Source organism: Gekko japonicus, unplaced genomic scaffold, assembly GCF_001447785.1.
Source record: "Gekko japonicus isolate JY-2015 unplaced genomic scaffold, Gekko_japonicus_V1.1 scaffold1045, whole genome shotgun sequence".
Lineage (NCBI taxonomy): Eukaryota > Metazoa > Chordata > Lepidosauria > Squamata > Gekkonidae > Gekko > Gekko japonicus.
The window spans coordinates 577510-604241 of NW_015172588.1; the positions used below are offsets into that span (position 1 = coordinate 577510).

The window sequence follows — 26732 nt, forward strand, 5'->3', positions numbered from 1 at the left end:
CGCATCACGGCTCAGCGCCTGTCAAAGTGGATTGCGGGTCTCATCCGTCTCTGCTTCCTGATCGCCAAACAGCCATTGCCTGGCCCTATCAGGGCTCATTCTACCAGAGCTGTTGTGATTTCCACTGCCTTCCTCCAGGGAGTGCCCCTGACGGACATTAGTAAAGCCGCTACCTGGGCCACGCCTAACACCTTCATAAGGCATTACGCCCTAGACGTCCGTAAGAACACGAATACCAACATGGGATGTCACATTCTGTCTTTGGCTACGCAGTAAAGGACCTGCCAGCACCCTCCTCCAGGTAGGCCACTGCTCGCTAATCTCCCATGGGTGTGAAGCACAGAGACCACATCGAAGATAAACAGGTTGCTTACCTGTAACTAGTGATCTTCGAGTGGTCATCTGTGTATTCACACCTCCCGCCCTACTTCCCCGCTGCTGTCAGCTTCTACATTTTCCATAGGGGTTGATTTGCGGCGGTTTGAAGGAATTGGCGGGATGTTTACGCCCACCCCTCTGGGCATGCGCGGTGGGGGTTCTGCGCATGCCCAAGGGACTGGGCGCGAAAATCCGTTAAAGAGCTTGCTACAATGCCGATCGATCCAGCGCATGCTCACTAGATCCCATGGGTGTGAAGCACAGATGACCACTCGAAGATCACTAGTTACAGGTAAGCAACCTGTTTTTCCATGTAGTACTATGAAATATTAAACTAGTGTCAACAGCTCTCTGATTGGTCCTTAATTATGGTTATCATTCCATTGAAATTCCTCTGTGCTAAACCAGTGGCTTGGATCCGGACCAGCGTTTCTCTGGGATTTAGGATTTCTGCCTATGGTGTTGCATTTTTTCCACCACCACCCCTTGCGTTAACCCAAAATTCCTCCCAAAAACCTGTATGGGGTTTCCCAGCCCCCGAGGAACAGGATTTCAGGGGGTATGGCATGCTGCCACAGGACAGGGGAGGGAAGAAAATCACACAGTATGGTGAAAATCCTTACGCCTGTGGAAATGCTAGTCTGAATATAGGACAATCGCAACTAAAGTGCAAGGTATTGGTTCAATTACAGGAACAGGCAATTTTTGTTATGTATGCCAAACAGCTGTCCAGCAGACTGTTCTGTTCATCACACAGGGCCGGTTCTCTACCCAAATAGGCCAGCCCCTGAGGTGCTAGCAGCACCACAGGGGCAGGTGGTGTGGGGGAAGGCAGCAGATGTGGCTTGTGCTCCGTGTAGCGCCCTGGACCTGTGTGGCCACCAGCTGGTTCTGAGTTGAGTCCATGAGCCACTAGACCTCATCTTGCTCTCATTGCATCTGGCTATGCACAATTCTCACCTGTCCCTCTTCTTTTTGTTTTCTGTTTGCTGATGCAGCATCATCCTCAGATATGATGTTGTGGGGGAGGGGGATTGGCACTTGGGGAAATGGTTGCTTCGTTAACCCTTCCTAAGGTGAAAATTATGTGTGAATTGAAAAGCGGGGCTGCTTTTCTACTAAACAAAACATGTTGCCGTGCTCCGATAGCAATCCCCCCCCCTCTTTATACTGGTATATATACACAACAAATTGTTAGGCGTCTACGTTCCCACTCCTGTTGTTTTCTCTCATGGAAGTACCTCGTAGAAGGGGGAAGTCCTTGAGATTCAATAGTCTGTTTTAGCTAATACTGACATTTCTTTTGATTTATGCAGGTAGTGGTGGTTCGGGATTTGAAGGCCAAAGTCGCTACGTGCCTTCTTCTGGAATGTCTGCCAAGGAGCTGTGTGAGAACGATGACCTAGCAACTAGTTTGGTTCTTGATCCATATTTAGGGTTTCAAACACATAAAATGAACACTAGGTAACTTACTTTAATTTATTTACCCAGAAAAGAGAAAGAATAAATGTAGAATTGACAACTCCCAAATTATGAAGTTGTTGTCTTTCAAGTATAACACAGAATTGGAATGTTTCCTTGAGCCTTCTGTGCTTAGCCAAGCAGAGTGTGATGTTTCTAATTCTGATCTCTTTAACCCTCGTTGCCATGTTCCACATAAGAGTTTGGGCTATACAATACACAAAGTGCCGGACTGTGCTTCCAGAATTTTGAACTTATCAGATCACTACAAGTGTTCACACATTTTACTATTTGCGTGTTGATCTGGTTTCTTTATAATAATGTTAAAAATCGTTCTTTGGTTTCTATGTAATAGATTATCACTGCGTCATCACCCAGGTTGTCTTCTGCTTAGACAACTTGCTCAAAGTAATATGTAATGATTGATCATGGGAGTTCTCCTTTAGAAGTAATATTTTCGGGAAGAATCCTGTTGTTAGATTCTTCATGGTCTTCTAGTAGTTTCTAATTCCTTGAACCACAATATGTATTTTAGGTAAGTGTATACTGTTTCCATGTACTACCTTAGTACTTAGTTCAGTGATTATTTCTAGGGAAAATAATTAACAGCTAGCCTTTAAAGTATTTTTCTGGCTCCTTAATTTTTGTACTGTAGTTTTGAGATCGATTCAAAAAGAGTCCTAGAAAAAAATCTGAGAATTTTGTTTCTGTATAGCTGTCTTAATCTTTCTGTGTGTCACATTGTGGCAGCCTTGATTGTTACCAGGACTGTTGACTATCTGAAATGAATACTCAGAATCGTTAGATGTTCTTTATCACACATCTATCACACATACTCAGAATCATTAGATGTTCTTTATCACACATCTGTCACACATATTTTATGTACTGTATGCACTTTGTGCTTGTGTAAGCCGCCCTGAGCCCGTTCACGGGAAGGGCGGGGTATAAATGCAATTTATTTATTTATCAAATTTATACCCCACCCTCCCCCGTAGGGCTCAGGGCGGCTTACAGGGCAAGGAATCTTGCAACAATAAAACCATCCTATACATTTAAAACATACTATACAGTTTAAAACCAATCCCAATACAAATAAAGTGCTCAATGATTTTCAGTTCCAAAAACCCAGAAAGATGACTGACCAAGTCCAGAAGTTCCCAGTGGACATTCAGTGGCTTCAATCTTCAGATGTTAAAAGTCCAGATGTTCCATCCTAGGGCCTCTTCCACCTCCCCATGATGACAATATGGCGGGGGCGGCGGCCCCTACTCGAAAGCCTGGTGGAAGAGCTCCGTCTTGCAGGCCCTGCGGAACTGCATCAAATCCCGCAGGGCCCGGATCTCCTCCGGGAGCTCATTCCACCAGGTAGGGGCCGCCACCGAAAAGGCCCTGGCCCTCGTAGTGACCAGTTTTGCATCTCTGGGGCCCGGCACAGTTAGCAGATTTTGGGCCCCAGACCGTAGTGCTCTTGGGGGAACATACGGGGAAAGGCGGTCCCTCAGGTAGGCTGGACCTACCTGAAATAAATAATAATAATAATAACATCTATGAGAGTAACATTTTTTAAAAAATAGATGCTTGTCCTTCTGTCTCATAATATAGTGGGGGGAAACGATAATTCATAACATTTTTGCTTGAATCTGCTTGAAGGTGCTGCTCTATAAAACATGGTCTAGTATATTTTGAATAACGCAGAGTGTTGTATCACCTCAGCAGTATGAAAATATAGAGGAATTCTAAGGAATACATTTCATATACATGTAGCTAATGGTTTAGAAGTTAAGTCTTTTTCCTCCCTGAAATAAGCCCCTTTCATCATTTATATGTTTAGATTCTGTCATAATCAGTGATTTTGTCTAGTTCCTTGTCCATCCACTGTATTGGTGATCACTTTGAAGAATCAGCTACCATGAGTGTATTTGAAGCTATAAAAACAAAGAAGCCATAAGAAGCTACAGAAAGGGCCTGGTGCCGTGTTCTTCAATGGTTGAATAGTTGTGGTAAATGCACTGAGCGAATTTGTAAATGACTTTTTTTCAGTGGGGTGTTTCTTCTTTTCTTTTGACTGGTCTATCGCCACCCTTTATTGTTTATGGCTTTGGGTAACATGTTAATATCTAAGAATGTTGTCGGACCAGGAAACAGTATCACTGATTGCAGTTGGAAATAATGAAGGCATTTGAAGTGTTCCTGTTTCATTCCTGGGACACAGGGAATTGAAATCTACCCATTACAGTTTCTGATATACAAAAATTTGAAGGAGATTGAAAATTTTTCAGCTGTTTTGATTTTCTGTGCTGCTTACAGCTTGGAGTGCCCAAAGACAATAGATCTCTGACATCGCTAACTAATTTTCAGAAATAATTTTTTGACTCCTAATAAAATTATTTGCATTATAAGCAAAATAACTGTCTCTCTGCTTGCACCTGAAAGGTCCCGTATTTCCTGAAATATCTGGTAACTTTTTTGAGCCAGTCTCCTAGAGTGACCACAGCAGCTGATGTTGTATTTTTAAAAAATAGCGTGCTACTTTTTAATCAGGCCATTTGGAGTCACTTTTGAATAGATTACCTATCCAAAATGTGCAGGACAGAAGAAATTTCATTCTGGCGCTTTAAAAAAAAATTATATATAACTGCTCTTAAATTCTATAGGAGCACAAAGCCCAGAGAGGTATCATTTCATTTTCATAGGTTCCAGTCTTTGCCTACATAAGACTAGATCCAGAGTAAATTTTCCACCAGTTTTCCACTATACTTTCCTGCCTTCACCCTCACTGGTGGATATGGGACCCTGAGGGTGTCTGCAATCTGTGGAAATGGCCTATTTAGTCTGGATCTTGTTCATTGTCTAAAGGACCTACAATTCTCTTCTGTGTTACAGGCCTAGAGTTGTTCTCCTGTTTTATGGATAATATTTCCTTGTCAGCATTTCCTTTTTTAAACTATTATTAGTCATTAAGGAAATTTCTTTAGGCCAAGCACGTTTAAAGTTGCTTCAAACATTGAATACCTGTTTATATATAATTTGAAAAGGGGTGCAGTTAGGTTGATGAAATACCAGCATTTACCATCACAATAGGTAAGAGTAATTAAGAAGAAGAAGAAGAAAAGAGATTGGATTTATACCCCGCCCTTCACTACCCAAAGGTGTCTCAAAGCGGCTTACAAACTCCTTTCCCTTCCCCTCCCCACAACAGACACCCTGTGAGGTAGGTGGGGCTGAGAGAGCTCTTGACAGAAACTGCTCTTTTTTCAAGGACAGCTCTTATCAGAACTGCAGCTTGCCCAAGGTCATCCAGCCAGGTGCAAGCGGAGGAGTGGGGAATCAAACCCAGTTCTCCCAGATTAGAGTCCACGCACTTAACCACTACACCAAACTGGCTCTTTAAGGTATTAACCCAATAGATGAAGCATTTTTGCTACTTCATGATGAACTAGTCAATTCTATTTTGGAAATAAGATTCACATTGTCAGAATTTGTAATACTATCTGCTGAATCAGTTTCTTTCAAGATGACAGTTTATACATAACCCTGCTTACCCCAAAAGGTTGCAACTTCCCTGCAACTGCACATGCTGTGTAAAAGATAATACAAGTGTGTGTGTGTGTGTGTGTTTAGAAACATAGTCTGAAGACTGACACACTCCAGTAAAAACACTATATTTGATACCTTTAAAAGACTTGCTTGGATTAGGGTCTGTCAAATCAGAACACTAATAAAAGCTTCTGGCTTCTGGTATGGGAAGTGAACTAATACTGAAATGGGAATAGTTTCCTACAGCAAGCACTGACAAGGCTTGCATATTCTTAGATATGTTGTCCAAGGTGCCCATTAAGAGGACAGTCCTAGGGTAAGCTGCTTGAGCAAGTTGTTGTTGTTCAGTCCCACAGTCGAGTCCGACTCTTTCCACTATTAAGATATAAACATGTGTATCATACAGATTTGCTTCATAAAGTGCCACGTGTATGAACAGCATGTTACATTGATATGAGGAATCTCTAGGTTTGTGTCGGTAGACCTGTATTTCTGAGTTGGATTATTTGCCATACTCTCATGTGAGAACTTGCTCCTTAAAATTTCAGTTATCAAGAAAGAGGCTTCCTTGTTTCCAAGTAAAGGTTTCCCCTTAGATATTTCAGAAGATTCAGAGTTGTGAAATAAGGTAATTATTGAATGCAAATTGTCCTAAATGAGCATTTAACTAAAAGCATTCTTCTTGGTTATGCTTAGTAAAAGACCTGTTTTTCAGCCTGTCATGAGTTAGATGTTATCATCCATTGTATATAATTTATCACCAGACTAGCAGTTTTGAACGTTTCCTGTCCCATGTTTGTCTGTCTGCATATTGGGAGATATGCTTGTAACTGTACTTGTCAAATCTTCAACATATATGCATTTGAATTCTACTGCCTTAAATAAGCATACATGTTTTCTACACTGGATGCAGTGTCAGTTCTCAAGCACAATATATTTTATGCACTGTACATGCAGGGTTCACTAACATTGATTACTACCATGAAACTGATTTGGGACTTTACCACTCAGTTGGCAATTAGATTCCATCTGGTTTCAACACAGTTTTAACCTTACTAGAAGCCTAAGGTGGAAGAGATTAGAAGGATGTTTAGTCGAACCCTCTCCCATAAGGCATAATGAGTCGTTCGTCATGCCTTCCACAGACCAGTCTAAACCAGATCAAAGTATGCCACAAGCACAGAGGTGGCACATTGCAGAATGATGCCTATTGTAGCAAAGGGTTCCAAATGATCCAAGTAGGTGAGCCATATGCAGGAAAATGTGCATGCACATGCTGTTTGAAGATTGATTGGTAGCCAGTCTGAGTAGAGGAAATACTGGTTCTCAGCTTCAAATTATATGACAATTGAAATGCTGGTTTGGTGGTACATGGGTTTTGTTTTTTTTACAATTCTTCAAGCATCAAGTCTTTACAAGCAGATTATCTGAAGGGAGCCCAGAACAGAAAGAAGGAAATATGCCATGGCATCTAAAGCACAGAATGGCTTTATTAGTTATTGAATACTTGTCCATATTTTGGATTATTTGCATGGATATTGTTAAAAGGAGCATTTTAAGGGAAAAGCCTAATCCTTTAAAGTTTATTTTCTGTTAAGTTTTCTTGTGTCTTGTAGTCAGTCGACCATGGGATTAGGCCACAGGGGTCATTTTTAGCATCATACAACCCTTAGATACAAGATAAGGGCACATAGGATTTAGCAGTGGTTAATGCCTCTTAACGTCTCTCACCCCAGGCAAGATGGCAAACTGTACTCGTAACTTGTAATCATATCCAAAATGTACTTTGAAGAGAAATGTGCAACAAGCGGCAGCAGATCTCATAGCTGAAGTAAATAAGTATCATCTTTGTGGATCAGACAAGTTGAATGTTGTTCCCATTTTTAATGTGTTACCATTTATATCCTAAGATGAAAAATGGTTTTAGGCTGTTTTTGATAAAATCATACTTTCTGTATTCAAACTAGGTAAGCCTTGCATATGTGAGAACTACTTGATAAGAACACATTTGTGTCAGTCATTAGAAACGAAAGAAAAAATATTGATCTGCATCCAACCACCCAGTTACAAGAACTTAAGAGACCTTAAATTTTCAAAAGAGGGTGGTGGTCTCTACCAATTACCCTTCCCCTCTGCAGCCCACTGACTCCCGAAAATGTTGTTCCTGGAGACCAGCAGAACCTCAGAAATAGTGCAGTGGTTTGATATGGGCCTCTTGTTCTAAATCCATTGAGTTGCATCCAGTGTTTCTGTCCCACTAAAGATGGGACCTTCCTCCAGTACAAGGACTGTTCTGCCTGTACCTTTATGTTGGTGGAACACATACCTCTTCAGCTGGTAGGATACTCCTTGCTTATACGCTATTAGTGGGATGGAAACACTGGATCCAATCCAGAGTGATTATATCAGAGAAGATTAGTAAAGAATATTTAGGTTGTGAATGATTTTGTAGGCTGATGAATAGGTATAATTTTTTGCTAAGTTTTTTGCTAGTAATCACCAGCCTTATTTTTTATCCCATCCAGTTTCTAGTAACTGTAATTTTTGTAACTTCTCTTTTTCAAAACTTATGCAATTTACATCTTGCCTTTTTATGTAGCTCCTAGAGGTCTCCTATCCCAAGGACCGATCAGCTCAGTATCTGCTTGGCTTTAAGCAAGGTTGCAGCCTGACATATCCCCAGCCATACACAGAGCTCAATTAAAAACTTCTTTAAACTTCTGTGCTACCCTCTATTTTATATTTTGAAGCGTGCAGTCATCTCCTCTCCCCCTTTTTTGTTCAGCTGAACAGGTCATATTCCAGAGGAATGCTATTCTCTTGTAGCAAAAGCAAGTATGAATCCTGTAACATCTTAAAAAACTAATACATTTTATTCCAGCATAAACTTTGATGGTCCAGAGGCTACTTCATTAGATAGAGTGGACTGGAGTCCATAAAGAGTTGTGTTAGAATAAGATTTGTTAGTCTACATGAGCTAAACTCTCTCATTTGTGTTGGGAAAACAAATTCCCTGTTCCTGTAAATATTGTAATGCCTGCAGGATAAACCTAGTCTTCTTTGCATACCCTTTGTATATATTTTGTATTTTCCCCTCTTTGTGCTATAATTTTCTCTTTCAATATACCCAGCAACTGTATTCACCTGCATCTTTATCACATTGGTCACTTGTGATCAATGGGTACCACCCCTAAATCTGCCTTTCCTAATTCTGTGAGGTTTCCACGAATCTCAGCAGTTTGTTCCTGCTTTTTTCTTTAGTGTAGCTTATATGACTAGTACCTGAGGAGTTTATCTAGCTCATTCTTTCCAATTTTAATGGTTGCCTTTTCACAAAATGAGTTTTTTTTTAGTCTTCTCTGAGAAGAGATCCCTTTTCTAAACAATAAGAACAAGTCTTTTAGGATTCTTCTTTGAACAAACCACAAACCTTAGAAATGCTGGATTTTAGTCCAATAGCACATTAGAGACCAACAAGTTTTTTGGAGTAGGAGCTTTTAAGAGTCAAAGCTCCCTTCGTCGGGTGGAGATCTCTGAGTCCATCTATCCCAGTCAGAAGGTAGGAGGGGGTGTAACAAAGAAGGAAATCAGGATGCAGAGGTAGAATGCATAGTATTCAGCTTGACTAGAGCTGAGGGGAAATGTTTGGGAGCAGAAAATTAAAAGAAATGTCCCCAAGCAGTCCCCCTCCACTTAAATCGTACTGATTACTGTGTGCGTTGTATCTCTGAATCCCAAGTTCCTTCTTTGCAACACCCCCTTCCCAATCAGATCTAGACTCCAAATGGAATCTGACAAAAGGGAGTTTTGACTCTCAGAAAATCTTCTTGTTCTACCGCAAGACCAACATGGCTGTGATCAGAAACAAGCCTTAGAAATGTAACCCAGTGTTTGGGACTTTCATCTGGAACACCAAGTCAGTTGCACAACATCTTGCTTTCCTTAGCTGCTATCAACACAAAAGCAAGAAGAGTATCTGCTTACATCTACTTGTCTTTGCTGCTTTTGAATGCTGTTTAACTGTTGCAAGATTGCTGGAGCGGGGGGGGGGGCACATATGCAGTTTTACGAAAATCTGTTTCCATTTACTTACATAATGTAATGTGGAAAGAGGCACCCAGTTTCCAGGCCTATTTAATTTGCTAATGAATTTAAATGCATGTACTTAATTTTGCATGCTCTTGATTTTGAGGGGCAAGTATGCTTTTTCACTGCTTCTGTTCTGTAGTCAAGCTGAATAAGCCTACCTTCCTGTCCTGCTAGTCAAAATGACTGGTGAGAACCAATGCAGCTTGCATAGTTTGACTCCTTACAATAAGCTCAGAGAAAGTTACATCCCAGTGGGATGCTTCCCACACTCCCAGTTGGTAGCAGCCCGCAGATAAGCTGGTGAGAATCCAGCATTGCATGTAAAAACTGTCCTAGCTAGTAAGCATTCTAATGGTTGTATTTGTATTGTATCAATTCCCTTTAGTACTCAGAGTTGTGCAGAACCTGCTGACAGCAGTGCCTATATTTCTGTCCCAGCAACTGAGTTATGGGTAAATTTTAAAAAGCGTGTTTGACTGGATGGGCTTCTTGTATTTTTTTTTTTAAGGTTTCGACCAATAAAAGGAAGGCAGGAGGAACTGAAGGAGGTAATTGAACGTTTTAAAAAAGATGAGCACTTGGATAAAGCCTTCAAGTCCTTGACGTCAGGTGACTGGGCCCGGCACTATTTTCTTAACAAGAACAAAATGCAGGAAAGGTTGTTCAAGGAACATGTAGGTTTGTTTATACATAATTATAGTTTGGAATTATTTGTGTGTGTGTGTGTGATTTTGCAGGCTTTCATGAAAGTTAAATCAAATTAAACTAGTAAAAGAGCGTAACTTGTCTTACTTACTCTTTAAGTTTTAACAAATGCAGTATTCTTAGAATTAAAACCAGGATTAATTACCTTGATGGAAATAAACTTTAAGGGAAAGGGTTAAATGGAATAGCCTGGTTATAGAGGGCTCAGGGAGCGGCATGATGGTGTGATATAAATGCGTGAGGTGTGAAAGAAATGGAGGAAGCTAATGACAGCTATACAGGGAGTGGGAGGCATGGGGAATAGTTTGCCTTTCTCTGGTAAATGTCTAGTCCCAGTATGGGCTGGTGCAGATATTATGCTATTGACGGTTTATTTTAGTTGATATTGGCTCCAATCACACACAGTTTGCCACGGGAGAGCCACAAATGCCGGCCGGATTTTCAGGGCGCGATCACACCGCAACATCTGGCAAGCGTAGCGCACCCGTGGCCAACCCGTGGTGTCCGGCCGCAGATGCGCAGTTAAAAAGTACCTGCCAAACTCCACTAGCAAATGATTTGCCACGGGCCGCAGATGGACTTGATCCGTGTGATTGTGCCGGCGCGCGCCCATTCCCTCCGGCTGTCCTCGTTGAAGCGCACTGGAAGCACACGCCGACGGACAAAACTCCGGTGTGCTGCCGGCACGTCCGACCGCATAATCGCGGGTCAAAATGCGACAGCGCAAATAGCCCCCCCCCCCCCCCCCCCGCGCGCGCGCGCGCGTTTTCCGGCACGTGTGACCGGGACCATAGGTTGTTATCTTGGCTTGGCCCCTTATTAAAGTACATTCAAATGAAGTATTCATGGTGCTAAATCAGTGCATTGGAAGTACGTTCACATGACACTGAGCCAAGGTAAAGCTTGCCCATCTCAACTGTCATTCTACAGATTTGCCTTAAGTGAGATATGTATTGACCCGAGCAAGGATTCGGGGGAGTGATAAACTTTTCAGTATAAGGCTTGGGAGCGTGAAGCACAGCAACAATACAGAAAACTGAGTACTTCAGAGAGAGATGGCTTAGTACTTAAGGGACTCAAAAAATTTTAGGAAGCCTGAGACGTGTTGAAACAGATATGAGCATTTGGAATTACTAGGAGTTTTCGTCAAGTTTTGTTTTAGGAGGTAGTCTGCACTCCACCATTCATAATAAGAAAAGGTGATAGAACCCTAGAAGTGCAGTGGTTATTTTTTAAAGATTAAAGTATCTTCCTTTATTTCCCAAAGAGCTCACTGGGCTGTTGGTGGTATTGGATAATAATAATAATACTTTCGATTTATTGATCGCTCTTTCCCACACACCTGCTGGCTCAGAGCGATTTACAGTTACTCTTTGACAGTTGGACTAACAATATTCATGGGGGATAGGGAAGACAACATACAGCATTTTTTAAAATTACACACACATTGCAGCTAGACGGGGCTTCATCTGCGGGCTGGATCAGTCGTGTTCCCACGGCATGTATTCTTGTCGGCTGGCTGATGACGTCAGGGCTTCTTGATGTCGTGCTGCCACACTGCCACCGCCTGGCCGACTTGCTCCACTGCAGGGAAGCCGAAACAGCTCTTTCATCTTTCGATCTGCCGCGCCTCAGAAGTCACACTTGGCAGCTAACACCTTCCCATAGTGAGGTCAACTTTGAACCAGCCAGGAATATCTTGGCTTTCCCCAAAAGAACTGTCATGGGAGATCAAGAAAGAGTGACAAACAATGGACCTCATAATTAAAATTACAAGATACGAAAAGTCAAAAACTAGAAAATCTTAGTTTTGTACGGTTTGTAATTTAAGACGCCCACCTGGAAATTTGATCAGCGTCTGTGCGTTCTTCTCAAGGAACATCACGCACAGGACTTTCTGAAATGAGGTGGGGTTTGTGTGTGTGAAGTGTCATCAAATCACTTCTGACTTATGGTGACCTTATGGATTATCATTAACAGGTCTTGCATTTGCTCAGGTCTTGCAAACTGAAGGCCGTGGCTTCCTTGATTGAATCATGTTGGGTCATCCTCTTTTCCTGTTGCCTTCAACTTTCCGTAGTATTTTTGTCTTTTCCAACGAGGCTTGTCTTCTCATAATGTGAGCAAAGCATGATAGCCTCAATTTAATCCTTTTAGCTTCTATGGAGACTTCAGGCTTGATTAGATCTAGAACTCATTTATCTCTTTTTGACACCCATGGTATCTGTAAAAATCTCCCTTGACACCACATGTGGTAATTAGAGAACAGATGAGACAAAAGGGGTGTGACGGGTACGCATGAATGGTACAAAAGCATATAGAGGACTATTATTACTGCTCACATACCCCACAGCACAAGAATGTGAGGAAGCAGGTTTAAGAAAACATGTCAAAGTGTTATACAAAATACATATTTAATCAGTGTTGGTCATCACTATCAAATGTTGTGGAATGGGGCTGGCATTCAGTTTATGAAAATGAGGGTAATTCCAGAGGGGTAGCCACGTTAATATGCTGCAGCAAAATTAACACTTATGCCAGAATGAATTTTATTTACCGTGAAAGTGTGCCCCATTTAATTTTGAGAATGGTGTGTGTGTGTGCAATATTCATTCAAAATAATTTTGAAGAAATTTGAGACATTTACTTGAGGTACTTTTTCTGTTGTAGGTATTTATTTATTTACGAATGTTTGCAACTGACAGTGGATTTGAAATATTGCCATGTAACCGCTATTCATCGGAGCAAAATGGAGCCAAAATAGTTGCAACAAAAGAGTGGTAAGCACACTGCAATAATACTATATTGCTTTGGCAGAGTGTTTGCTGTGAAATTTGCTGGTGTGTGGGGTTCGCAGGGAAGAAAACCTATATAACTTTCACTCTTTTATGTGTCCTTGCTGTGCCTGTTCATTTTATTGTTCTGCTAGTGCTTTGGTACATCTTATTTTTTTTACTTAAAAGGGTTGGTTTTAAGAGTTATCCAAGTCAATCAGGGACGATGTAGTAAATATGATCATGCCACAGAACCAGTCAGATTTGATTGTGTGATGACATTGGTGAGGACAGATGAAGGTTTATTGCCCTGACAAAGGCTCCATTCACATTAGAAGGCATATTTGAATGTGCATTGGAATATATATTTGCATTTGAAGCATTTCAATGTGCATCTTGGACAACACCCCATCTCCTGAAGTGCTATATTAAGTGTGTTTATTTTCCTTACTGGAGCATTGCTGTCACTTTCCCCCCTGAAAGGACTAAAAGCAGATTACAGAAAATTTCAAATTATAAAATAATTTTAAAAAATAAATCAAAGGAACCGGATACATATCTGTGGTGGTCTTAGTCTGCCAGGCTGCCTCAGAATGTAACCCATGGGTTAAAAATCAAGGGCCAAGAGCCCTTTGGCTCTTGCCTTTCAGTTAATACCAAAGAACTCCTAAGAACATAAAAGAGCCCTGCTGGATCAAAGCAGGGCTCCATTTAGTCCAGCATCAGGCTTCACTGAGTGGCCAGTCAATTGCCCTGAAGGGCCAATAGCATAGAGGCCAAGGCCTTCTCCTGGTGTTTCCTCCTAGTGCTGGTATTCAGAAGTTTACGGAATAGGAAGGCCCCTTTGATCACCATGTTTAGTAGCCATTAATGAATCGATCCACTGATATGGCCGCTACCTGCCTTCTCAGGGTGCTGGTGCTAAGCCCTTTGTCTGGCCCATCTTGAAGAAATGATAAAATCCCTTTTATCGATACCTTTAGGGGGCCCAGGCTACGCTTTATGCACCATGCATAAAAAATCTTCCATGTCGTGTTGTACACCCTATTTGTGGACCCCTTTCTAGAGGCTTGCATGATGTCGATCACCCTCCCTGGGTACCCCAGCTGTGTTAGTTGTTTCCGCTCAACCTCCAGGCTGTGAGGTTTAAGAGGGCCGGTTTTGGGTGCCGCAGCAACCCCTGTGTCAATAGGTTGTCCCTTTGAGGTAGACACCATGGCTCTGTTAGAGACAGCCTTTTCAGGTCCTGGAACCATGGTCTCCTTGGCCAGAAGAGTGCTATCAGCAGCACCTCCGCCCTCTGTTCTATCACCTTGTGGCTTGCCCTGTGTATCAGTTGAGTTGATGGGAAGGCGTAAAGTAGGCCTTGGGGCCAATTGCAGTTTAGAGCATCTGTTCCTGTCGCCTGAGGGCACCTTGCCCAAGACATGAACCTCTGCACTTGGTGATTTTTTTGCTGTGGCAAACAGGTCCATCTCTATCCCCACCCCACCCCGAATCTTTGGCAAATCTGATAGAAGACTGCTCTACATCATCCATTCCGATTGATCTAGTTTTCGTCTGCTCAGCCAGTCTGCCAGGATGTTGTCTGGACCACGATGTGCACCACCTTCAGGGACTGTAGGTGGACCTCCGCCCACTCCAATAGCTTGCTGGCTTCTTTGTGCAACACACTGAATCTGGTTCCCCCTTGTCTGTTTACATACGCTTTTGCTGTTGTATTGTCCATTTGTACCAGGACGTGGCAACCCGATAAGGACCCACTGAGTTCCATCAGGGCCAGCTTGATAGCCCTGAACTCCAGGAAGTTTATGCTCCTGGTCGCCTCCTCTTGGGACCAAGCACCTTGTGTCACCCATCCCTGGGAGTGGGTGCCCCACCCAGAGAGCATCTGTGGTCATCACTATCCTTTTCGGCTCTCGAAGCAAGATGCCGAGTTGGAAATGGGAGGGGTTCCACCCACCATCGCAACTGACTCTTCACTTCTGGTGTTAACCGCACTACCTGCTGCCTTATGTGTGTGATAATGTCCTGATAAGGCAGTAAAAACCTCTGCAGTGGAACCTCGCCCACTGGAGTACCTCCTGGCAAGACACCATCATCCCTGGCAATTTTGTCAGGGTCATCACCTCTACGTTTTGTCTTCCCAGCACCTCTGTGGTCAGAGAATGCAACTTCCGTTGCCTCTCTTTTGATAGGAAAACTCTGTCCTTTAACTGTGTCTATCTGGACGCCCAGGTGCGTAAGTGACTGTGACAGGTGGAGGTTGCTCTTTTCCAGGTTTACCACAAAGCCATGTTCCCTGAAAATGTTCACCAATAGAGTTGAGGCCTCCAAGCTCTGCTGATAGGATGAGGCTTTTACCAGAATGTCATCCAAGTATGGGAATGGTGACACCCCCTGAAGCTGCAGGCGTGCCACTAAGGCTACCAAGTTCTTGGTGAACACCCTGGGAGCAGACTACAGGCTGAACGGAAGTGTTCTGTACTGGAAGTGGTTTCCACCGTAGGAGAAACGTAAAAATCTGCGGTGAGCTTCTTGACTCGGAATGTGTAAATAGGCCTTGGACAGATCGATGGATGTCAGGAAAATCCCCTTCCTGAATGGCCAGGAGGATGGATTTCACTGTCTTCATCCTGAACTTCCTGGTTCTTACTTGTCTGTTCAGCCACATCCCCATTCTTCTTTGGCACCACGAAGAAGATGGAGTAAACTCCCCGCGTCTCTTGGTGTTCCAGAACCCATTCAATGGCTCCGATGCCCAGCAGATGTTTTATGGCACCGTGCCTCCAAGAGTATGTGCTTCTCCACCGACTAGTTCCTTGGGACCTGTATGAAGCGGTTGGGTGGGATGGTGTTGAACTCCAAGGAGCAGCCGTTTGCTTATCATGTCCAGCATTCACTTGTCACTCACTGTGCTCCGCTAGTGTGGTGTGAAAGATTGTAACCGCCCTCCTATCCTCAAAGCCCCCTTGTGGTCAGGGTAGTCATGCTGATGTTCCCTTCTTGTTTGCCTTGGAGTTTTGGCTGGACCTGCTATGGAACGAGGGCCTATTGTCTTGGGGTCAGGACCAATGCTCCCTCTAAGCTTTTCTTGTGAGCAAAAATTCTACTTTGTGAGCATTAAAGTTGAGAGCAAGCGATTTGGCTGCTGCATAAATTAGTTTGCTCTGAAGCCATCTTTCCTGAGCCTAAGACAAAACTGTGTGAGCTGGAGGCTAAAAAACTGTGAGCTAGCTCACACTAACTCAGCTTAGAGGGAACACTGGTCAGGACTGCCATTTTCCCTTGAAGGGCTTGTTAAATTTGGGGCGTGGTGTCCTCTTGGATGTTGGAGAAAATAGCTTTGAATTAAGGTCATTCATGAGTTCACAGAATTTCCAGCTGGTACATACAGTAGAAAAACAAGACATCCTAAGCAAATGGGGAGCTTTCACTTTTTTTAGTCCACTTGAGGTTTAGTCCACTGAATGTGATCCATATACGCATATCCTCTGAGACCACAAATCTGTTTTCCTCTGTTAAAATATTTTATGGTGGGAAAAGATCACAAAACATTTTGGTTTCTGTTGAAATGCATAATTTCTTCCTTTCCTTTTAAGGAAACGAAATGACAAAATAGAATTACTAGTGGGTTGTATTGCCGAATTGTCTGAACTAGAAGAGAATATGCTGCTCAGACATGGAGAAAATGACTTCAGTGTCATGTACTCAACACGGAAAAACTGTGCTCAGCTGTGGCTTGGTCCAGCTGCATTCATCAACCATGGTAAGCAATAAGTATATAAAATATTAGATAACTGGTTATACTACTCAGAAGTAATTTTTAAGGTATTTAGTCACTTGAACTTCAGCAGTGCCCAAAATTTAATTAGAATGATCTAAAGTACTGCTTTTAAAATATTTCCTTTAAAAATCCAGTAGGATAATGAAGAATGTACTGTATTTTTCTTGTTGTCGAATGTCCAGTTGTTCGATTTTATAATGAGCAGTAAAATCAGTATGAAAACTTACTTTAGATATCTGTAACTATTCATGTTTCAGGGCTTATCAACAGCTAATTGATTTTAATCTTTTGGACCTTTTTCAGATTGCAGACCCAACTGTAAGGTAAGTGATCAGCGTTCTAACCCATGCCAACTATTTAAATATAGAGATACTTTAAAATTATTACTGTTTAAACTAATTAAATAATCGAAAAATAATTATTTTTCTTCAATAGTTTGTGTCGACGGGCCGGGATACAGCATGTGTGAAAGCTCTCCGAGATATTGAACCTGGAGAAGAAATTTCTTGTTACTATGGGGATGGTTTTTTTGGAGAAAATAATGAATTCTGTGAATGCTACACATGTGAAAGGTATGTATTGAGCATGTAAACAGCAATGACAGATGATACTTAGTTGAATTGCACAGCTGCATTGTAGAGTTGAGGTCTGCCTGCAGTTGGTACTTCTTATTCTGAAGTTGGCAGCTCTTAAGGATTTTAGCCTATTAATAAATGGTGATTCTTTTGGAAACAGTTCATTTTATGTTTGCATTTTGTTATTTCTAGCTGGCAAGCCTATTTACATTTGTTTATACAAAATTCAGTAAATCGCACGAATGGGGTCTTTGTAAAGAGAATGGCAATGTTTGTGAAATGGCAGGGAGAGCGGCTGGTGACTCCTAAGTAATTCCAGTTAAACATCATAGTGCATCTGAGAAGTCCAGTTAAATGTTTGCATTTAAGAACATAAGAACATAAGAGACGCCAGTGTTGGATCAGGCCAAAGGCCCAACCAGCCCAACACTCTGTGTCACACAGTGGCCAGAAATACCAGGGGCCATCAGGAGGTCCAGCAGTGGGGCCAGGACATTAGAAGCCCTCCCACTGTTGCCCCCCCCCCAAAGCACCAAGAAGACAGAGCATCACTTGCCCCAGAGCCCCTATCTATACCTTGTGGCTAATAGCCACTGATGGACCTCTGCTCCATATGCTTATCTAATTCCCTTTTGAAGCCGTCCATGCTTGTAGCCGCCACCACTTCCTGTGGCAGTGAATTCCATGTGTTAATCACTCTTTGGGTGAAGAAGTACTTCCTTTTATCCGTTCTAACCCGACCGCTCAGCAATTTCATGGAGTGCCCACGAGTTCTTGTATTGTGAGAAAGGGAGAAAAGTACCTCTTTCTCTACCTGCTCTTTCCCATGCATAATCTTATAAACCTCGATCATGTCACCCCTCAGTCGTCTTTTCTCCAAGCTAAAGAGCCCTAAGTGCTTTAACCTTTCCTCATAGGGAAAGTGTTCCAACCCTTTTATCATTTGAGTTGCCCTTTTCTGCACTTTTTCCAAAGCTATAATATCCTTTTTAAGGTGTGGTGACCAGAATTGCACACAGTATTCCAAATGAGGTCTCACCATTGATTTATATAGGGGCATTATTATATTGGCTGATCTGTTTTCAATACCCTTCCTAATAATCCCCAGCATAGCATTGGCCTTCTTTATTGCAGTCACACACTGTCTCGACATTTTCAGTGAGTTATCTACTACAACTCCAAGATCTCTCTCTTGATCAGTCTCTGCCAGTTCAGACCCCATCAATGTGTATTTATCCCGCTTAGATAGACGGGGATCACAGAAGCATCAGAAGAGTGCCAGTTTAATTGTCACTAGCATCCTTTCACTAGTTGCATGTTTACCGAAAGGAAAAATAACACAACACAACAAACCTTTCTTGGCATAACAACAGCCGCAGCTTTAGGTACAGAGGCGATAGGCACGCAAAACAGTTAATTCACTACCCCTTCTGCCGAAAAAGAACTCCTCCTCCTATACGCTCTGCAGTTTGCCACCTCTTTGATGGTATCAGCCCCGTTTGAGGCTAGAAGGTTCATTATCTTACTTTCCTCAGATTTGCCCTCCAGGGTTTGCAGTATAGGGCCGGGGTGATAAGCGCGCAAATCCTGGTAAAAGCTACAAGTCAGAAGTAAATGGTCCATTCCTTCAATCTCCTTTAGCCCACAGGGACATAACCTATCCGGGAATTGTGTTTTTCTAAATCTCCCGTATAACACAGCTGAGGGGAGCACATTAAAACGGGCCAGCGTGAATACCCTTCTAATATGGGGATCAATCAAACAGGGAAAATACTCTGCAAGTGGCACGTTAAAAGAGATCCCCCAATGAATGGGAAAGTAAAGGAAAAATATTAGCACATGTATTTTAAACAATCACTGGTAAATACTGTATTGAATGTGAGTGTTCCTTGAAACAGGTTTCACCTGACAAATCTATGTTTAAAGGGTAGGGGATGATTTCAGAAAAGCGTAAGCCAAATTTCCTGTATTTTGACTTCTGTATTTCTCCTGAAATTGTAACGGCAGTCTTCTAACAATGCGGAAATATTTACATGAACTTGTCTAATCTAAATGTGTCAGTATCGATCTGAGATTCATATTTCATCAGATAGTATTTTTTATCGGTACTCATAGAGGTATTAATGTATATCGTTCTCTTTTAATAGACGTGGAACTGGTGCTTTTAAGTCAAGAGTGGGGTTGCCCGTGCCTGCTCCTGTGATAAATAGTAAATATGGACTCAGAGAAACAGATAAACGTTTAAACAGGCTTAAAAAGTTGGGTGACAGCAGTAAAAACTCAGACAGCCAGTCTGTCAGCTCTAACACTGATGCAGATACCACTCAGGAAAAAGTTAATGCAAGTAAGTAAGGTGTATTTGTATTTGCATATTTATTTATCTATGTCCCACTCCCCCCCCCCAGTTGAAACTCTTAAGTAGCTTAGAACATCTTCCATTCTCTCACAACAAACCCATGAGGTAGGCCAGGCTGAGATTTTGTGACAGTTCCAAGGCCACCCAGCAAACTTCCATGGTATAAGTAAGAATTCAAACCTGGGTCTCTCAGGATCCTAGTCCAGCACTCTATCCACTCTGGCACACTGTGATAATCTTAAAAGGGAATCATACAATTTGGGCTTTTGCATTAGACTTTTTCATTTGGTGGAGGAGCAAGTAATAAGAAATTTACGTTCCATGGAAGATTTGTAGTACACTATTGGGATACAGATTTTCTTGAAGATCTTTCCCCCCAAGAATTGGAATTCACCTGTTGCCAGGCCCACATGTGCTACAGAGGGATGCATGGGTGAGATCAAATGGCTGACAAACTTTCTTCAGTAAATCAGCTACATATCCTGTTCTGAACTACTGTACAGCAACCATTCACTGCTCAGACTAAAGATAATTTCATTCTCTTTAATTTTTATATAAAGTAGGAACTGATAAAAATAGTTAAGGTACAGGATCGAAGCAGAGGGCGGGGTAAAGAAGGGGGCGGGGCTTCACCACGTGACCGCCCCGCCCCCTAGAGGTTCTCTTCCGGAGCTCCGTACCTGAGAGCTCCCCCCCGACTAGAGCCCTGCGTATATGTAACCTCCTCCCACTAAAAACTTATTTTTATATACGTTGAAACTCATAGCATTGCCCTCCTGCAGAGTTATTCTGAATTTTCTGAAATCAGTGGGCTTAGACTGCAGTAAATCCTCCTAGGATCGCACAGTTATTTTATTACATACTTTAAGGGGGGGTGTCTGTGTATCCCATCAAAACAGCTATATAATAATCAGACGGACATAACGATATTGTACTTCAACCAGGTAAGCTGCATATAATAATGACAGTATCAAGGTGCATAGGTTTCTCATTCCATTCTAAATCAACAAAATTTAGCACATTATATTTGTACTATAGTCATGGATTTGTTGAAATTAGCTGCTGGCTTTTTATAGGTCTACACCTGAGAGGTGCACCCCTTCAAATATTGGTGCAAGGTCACATTTCACATGAAATGTGTGTTCTTGTTGCCATAGAATGTACTCAGTTGCTAAAGCCTCATTTTGAAGCTTTTGACGCAGCACTCATCACTGGTCAAATGTTTTACAACTTGTTGCCTTACGGTATGTGCATTTTTAAAACTCACTCTAAGCAGAAAGATACTGTATTTTATTTGTATAGATAATACAGATAATTTGGTACTTCCAAGGAATAAGAATTAATTTGAAAATGAGAGCGCTTGGTGCATAGGAAATACATAGGGTTAGGTTCCTGAAGAACTCATCTTAAATGTTAAGGAAAACAGAACAAATTGAATGAGGTTATCTGTATGACAATTTTGTAGTCGATCAAACTGTACTAGTGTTTGTGATTGGCTCAGGAGCATGGAATACAAAGGTGGCTTTAGAATGTCAGGTCCATAACATGCAATGGAACTTCTGGAAGAAGTGTGGATGCTGTGGAATGTCCGGGGAAGTGGGCATGCGCACAAAATAAAACTTTCTGGGTCTTAAAGGTGCCACTGGACTCAAACTTTGTTATGCGATGGAACTGTTTCAGTATAGCGTTATAATTATAAAAGCATTAAGTACCACATTATTTATTTAAGATTGTGAATAGGAAATGTTTGAATGACTGCTATGGATCAACTTTATTTTTCTACACTTTTTTGTGCTTATGCTATATATTTCTGGGAGGGATCATAAAACCCAGTTTATGGTCAACTTGGTAATAATCCAGAGGAAAGAATTCTAAGAAAATTAACTTTCGTTTTATTCTTTCAGCTAACCGCAAATCTTCAATTGGTGTAAAAAAGAACAGCAAGAGCAGAACGTTAAGGCGGCAGTCTATTTCAAGAATCCCAGCTTCATCAAATTCTACCTCATCCAAACTAACTCATCTAAATAATTCCAGGGTACCAAAGAGACTGAAAAAGCCTGCAAAGCCTTTACTTTCTAAGATTAAGTTGCGGAATCAGTGCAAAAGGCCAGAACAGAAAAACGCATCTAGAAAACTCGAAATGGGAAGTTTGGTTCTTAAGGAGCCTAAAATAGTCCTGTATAAAAACTTGCCTATGAAGAAGGAGAAGGAAACCGTGGGACCAGTGAAAGTCGCCATCTCTGGTGGCTGCTTAACAAGGCATGCGGCACGAGAATACAAACTGAAAGGTGCTTGTGAACCTGGAGAGGTATCGCCTTGTACATATATAACAAGGAGGTCAATGAGAGCAAGAATGAATCTGAAGGAGACCTCTGACTTAAAGCTTGAACCAAATATGCTGAATAGCTATAAGAACGACTTGACTGGTACACAAGCCAATGGCTTGGAACAGCAGTCTCACGTGATGCATGAGGGTGAACAGGCTCATGTGACATCACTTAAGGGAGAGGGTAGGTGTCAGAAGAACGACAGGGTTATGGCCAAAAAGAAATACCGGCAAAGACGACATGGGAAGCCGTCTGTGAAAACGGAGGAAACTGATCCTGCCCATGATATGCCCGGTAAAGACAGAGTGCCAGATTTAATCAGCTCACATTCTGACCTAGAAGAAAGGAACAATGTAGTGGATTCAGCCGTTGGCTATAACGATTGTATTCCCGTATCTGGTGGCTGCTCCATTGTGACTTCGGATACTTTCAAAGCAAAGGACCATTTTAGAACTGCAAAAAGCAAAAAGAAAAGGCGAATCACAAGGTATGATGCACAGCTAATTCTTGAAAACAGCTCTGGGATTCCCAAACTGACTCTGCGGAGGCGGCATGATAGCAACAGCAAGACAAATGACCAAGAAAATGATGGAATGAGTTCTTCAAAAATAAGCATCAAGCTAAGTAAAGACCATGACAACGATAACAACTTATATGTAGCAAAGCTTAACAATGGGTTTAACTCAGGATCAAGTAACAGTTCAGCAAAATTAAAAATACAGCTGAAACGAGACGAAGAAACCAGGGGGACATATGCAGATGACCTCCATGAGAATGGAATGTGTTGTAGTGATCCTCTTTCTCTCTTAGAGTCACGAATGGACGTGGATGATTATAGTCCGTACGAAGAAGAAACCGTGGATGAATCATCATCCGAAGAGGAAGAAGAGGAGGAAGAGGATGAATATGAAGATGATTTTGAGGATGATTTTATTCCTCTCCCTCCAGCTAAGCGATTAAGGCTTATAGTTGGCAAGGATTCAATAGACATAGACATTTCTTCCAGGAGGAGAGAGGATCAGTCATTAAGGCTAAATGCATAAGCTTATAGGTCTTTCTGAACAGGATGTCCATTTTTTTAAAGAAAAATTCCAGTCAATTATTCCTCCAACTGATGAACTTTCTGAAATGTTAGTGGAAGCACTTCTTTATTGTTTATTCACTTATATCAATATAATATTGTAGAAAATGTACAGCATACTGACTCCTTAAGTCATTTGTGCAGATTTTTATTGTACTTTTTAATAGCCTTCTTATGTGCAATTCTGAGTTAGAGAAAATGCTCTATTGTAAAATAAAGGCTCAAGCAAAATTTAAAATTGCCATCAAATTTTTCCATGCAGGATAATTAAATCACAATAATGTGGCTACATGATTATTTTTAAATCTGTGAGAGCATTATTTTGCTCTTACACCTGACTAAACAGTACTTTAAAACAAATCATAGCAGCGGCATATTAAGGTTTTCTAGTATGTTAATATCACCAGCAACAAACTACAGCTTTTTTTTGTTTATTTGCTAGATGTTTTCCCCCCTTGGAGTTTGTCAGTTTTAACACTGTATGCTGTCCCCAGACGTACTGTTTGTGGCCTTTGTTATAGTAGCAAACGGTTGGTTGGAAGTCAAATTGATTTCTTTAAAAAAAAAAAAAAGGTGTTGACAGTTTGCTGACTTTTAGTACATTATATGTACAAGGGTAGCAGTATGCAGAATACAAGTTTGGATATGGTGTATTTATTTCTTGTTATGTAAATTAAAACACCTTGTATTTAACACTTTTTCAATACTTTTAGATAAAATTGTTCTTTGCAAGAATGATTGGTGCTTATTTTTTCAAGAACTTGCTGTGAAACAATGTGATTACAACAGGCAACATTTATCCAATGAACTGCAGCTATCCTAATTGGATCCTCATTGTTTTCTGTTGCACTTGTAAAATGCTACAAGGAATTTTTTTAAAAAAACTATTCACTTTAATTTATGATAGTTTTATGAAATTTAAAAGAAAAACTTAAAGTCACAGCTTTTGTTCTGTGGTAATCTATAAAAATGTTTGTCTTTTGAGATACAGTGTAAAGGACTGAAAAAAATGTATATGTTGTAAATATTTGTGTGTTGTGAGAAATTTTGTCATAAAATTAATAACTTACCAGAAGGGTTTTTAAGTTTAGAAATACATTCATGCCAATAAATAGGAAATTATAAACCTAGTTTTAAACTCTGATCAGTGGAATTTTTTTGTATTGGTTTAGCGTACATCTTGAAATTTCAGACTTGCTGTATGCACTTTTTAAGAGCTAAAATGAGAACTGATGGTGGAAGAGCAATTAATTTTAATCTTATAAAATTAACCTTTTTTAAAAAAAACAAACAAATTGTTTTAGTTAGTAGGAATACATGTCATCAGAGTTGTTGAATCTGTTGCTATTTTAGGCACAGAATTTCATACAAGACCATAGAGGATACAGAATTCCTGAGAATTTTAACTTTCTTTAACTAGTCCGCATGATAGTGAATATGTTTTATAGGCAGGTTTCCTCTGTTCATAGATCTGTGTGTGCCCAGAGATGCATATGGGGCTTTCCATAAATGGAGAACCACTTGTGGGCACAAGAATTGCATTTACACATTGGACTTCCCATAATCATAAATAGTTGCTGAATTGGAGCAAGCATCTATAGAAAACTATAATTATTAGTGACTGAAGTTTGTGTGAGTAGGTTCTTGTTCCTTCCTTACTAGCTCCAATGATTTTCCCTTTCCTCTATACCCTGTAGACTACTCATACCTTTCATCCTGCTGCCAATACTGCTTGTCAAAATGTTCAATTTCTGCAAAAATTCAGGCATCATATCTGAAAGAAAACATTCACGTTATCAGTTTTATTCGTAATGAACAACTTCACAGGTGGGGTATAATTTGGGTATATAAGCTTTTCTGGCGATAAATTTGGATTATTTTGACATAGCTTGACAAAATAGCTGTTACTGGGTTCTTAGATTACTTCTGCAGTGTAGAAGCTGCAGCACTGCTGTAATCTTGGGGAAGCCTCGGACCACGTGGGAAGAACCCATGCTGAATGTGTACAGAGGTGGTAGACAGGATTTTTGTGCACCGTATAAGAGAACCTTGTGTTATCCCAGTGGCACGGGATCGAGTACTGCTATGGTGGATCCCACACCGCAAAGTTAACCTAAGAACCCAATCTGTTTAGCTTGGCAGTAGATAAAGATTGCAAAGGAAGTTGTCTGTAGAGTGTGTTTGGAAACAGGAATAGCTCTGTCTCAGCTTCATTCTGTAGAAGTGTTGAAGCTGCACAGTATATTCTTGTGAAGTACCATTGTTAGCTGTCCAGAAGACCTAGACCATGAGTTGCGCAGCTCCTTCATGTGTCACAGAAATGTTAGCTGCACCCCTTTCTAAATAAGGAACTGCACTTGGCCAAGTTTGAAGCATCTCAAAATGTATGCCCTTAAACTTAATCCTAATGGATTTGGGCAGAAAATTGTGTGGAGTCACAGGGAAACAGAAGTGTTGTTGCTTGAATTCAAGTGGCAGGATCTGAGTTGTTGCTGAAATTCAGTTTGAAGCTGTGTACATTTTAATTAACCGTTTAAATTCATTTCAGTTCTATTAAAAATAGCATTATGGAATTGAAATGTGTTTATGGCATTTCTTCTTACATTGTCACAAACATTCCAAATGCAATAAATACAGCTGGATTAGGTATCTGTGCTATTATTGACAGGTACATATGTTTAATATTGATATTTAAATTATTGTTCCAACTATGTCATTAAGCAGTTGGTATTAATTCTCACCCTTGCTCTGAACAATTTATAAAATGGAACCTTTAAAGTGTATTACAAGGAAATCGGTGTACACGGGGATGAGTTTTTATCAGTGCCAAAACTGATTTGAAATAAATGGGACCAAAAGGAAATTTTAAATTCATTAAACGACAGATGGCTCAGAACATGGTTTTAACCTACTTTTTAATCTTTTCTATGATTGTGCCCATCTTTGTGGTTTGTAAATTGTGCAGGTTGTTTGTCATGCTCTGTGTAACTAGATATGTACTTGCTTTTTTCTGCATTAATTTGTACACACTGATACTTGAGAGATAACCCTGTCGAGTGCAGCATTCCAATAGAAGTATATGAACTTTCGTATTTACATAAATGGTTTGACTTCCAGACAAAAGAACTACAGATAACTTGAAGTAAATGGTAATGCTGTCCAATGTTCCCTCTAAGCTGTGGAGTCCTGTGAGCAAAAATTCTACTTTGTGCGCTACTGGCATTAAAGTTGTGAGCGAGCGATTTGGCTACTGCATAAATTAGTCTGCTCTGGGGCCATCCTTCCTGAGCTAAGACAAAAATGTGTGAGCCGGAGGCTAAAAAACTGTGAGCTAGCTCACACTAACTCAGCTAGGAGGGAACACTGATGCTGTCTACTTGAAGATACTGTGATGTGGTGGTATGTGATGGACCACAAGGACCACCAAGGGGCTCAAGCCAAGTAATTGGGGTTTTGACCATAGCTTCATTTTAATTGCTTCCCCTCTGACCTTTTAAATGCTGAGGTGGGCACAGCAGCATCGAACAGAGGAGTGCATACGTAATAGCAAGCCAGAAGCACTTCTCAAATTTAATAAAGGCTCCTGCAATTGTAGCACATTCCTCATTAGCCTCTGTTTCATTTAAACCTTTATTTAACGCTTAGCACTGCCTAGATTT

At 41.1% G+C, this 26732-nt stretch overlaps 1 protein-coding gene across 1 annotated transcript in view; it reads left to right on the forward strand.

Moving 5' to 3' along the window:
* KMT5B (lysine (K)-specific methyltransferase 5B) overlaps nt 1–23182 on the forward strand; it is a 30613-nt gene extending 7431 nt beyond the window's left edge. Inside the window, exons 2-9 of the mRNA XM_015421494.1 lie at nt 1695–1842; nt 9977–10142; nt 12844–12953; nt 16550–16716; nt 17038–17057; nt 17170–17306; nt 19457–19653; nt 21570–23182. Of these exons, the coding sequence (XP_015276980.1) occupies nt 1695–1842; nt 9977–10142; nt 12844–12953; nt 16550–16716; nt 17038–17057; nt 17170–17306; nt 19457–19653; nt 21570–23035 (2411 nt within the window). The 3' untranslated portion in view covers nt 23036–23182. The remainder of the gene's footprint in view (nt 1–1694; nt 1843–9976; nt 10143–12843; nt 12954–16549; nt 16717–17037; nt 17058–17169; nt 17307–19456; nt 19654–21569) is intronic.
* The last annotated feature ends 3550 nt before the right edge of the window (nt 23183–26732 follow it).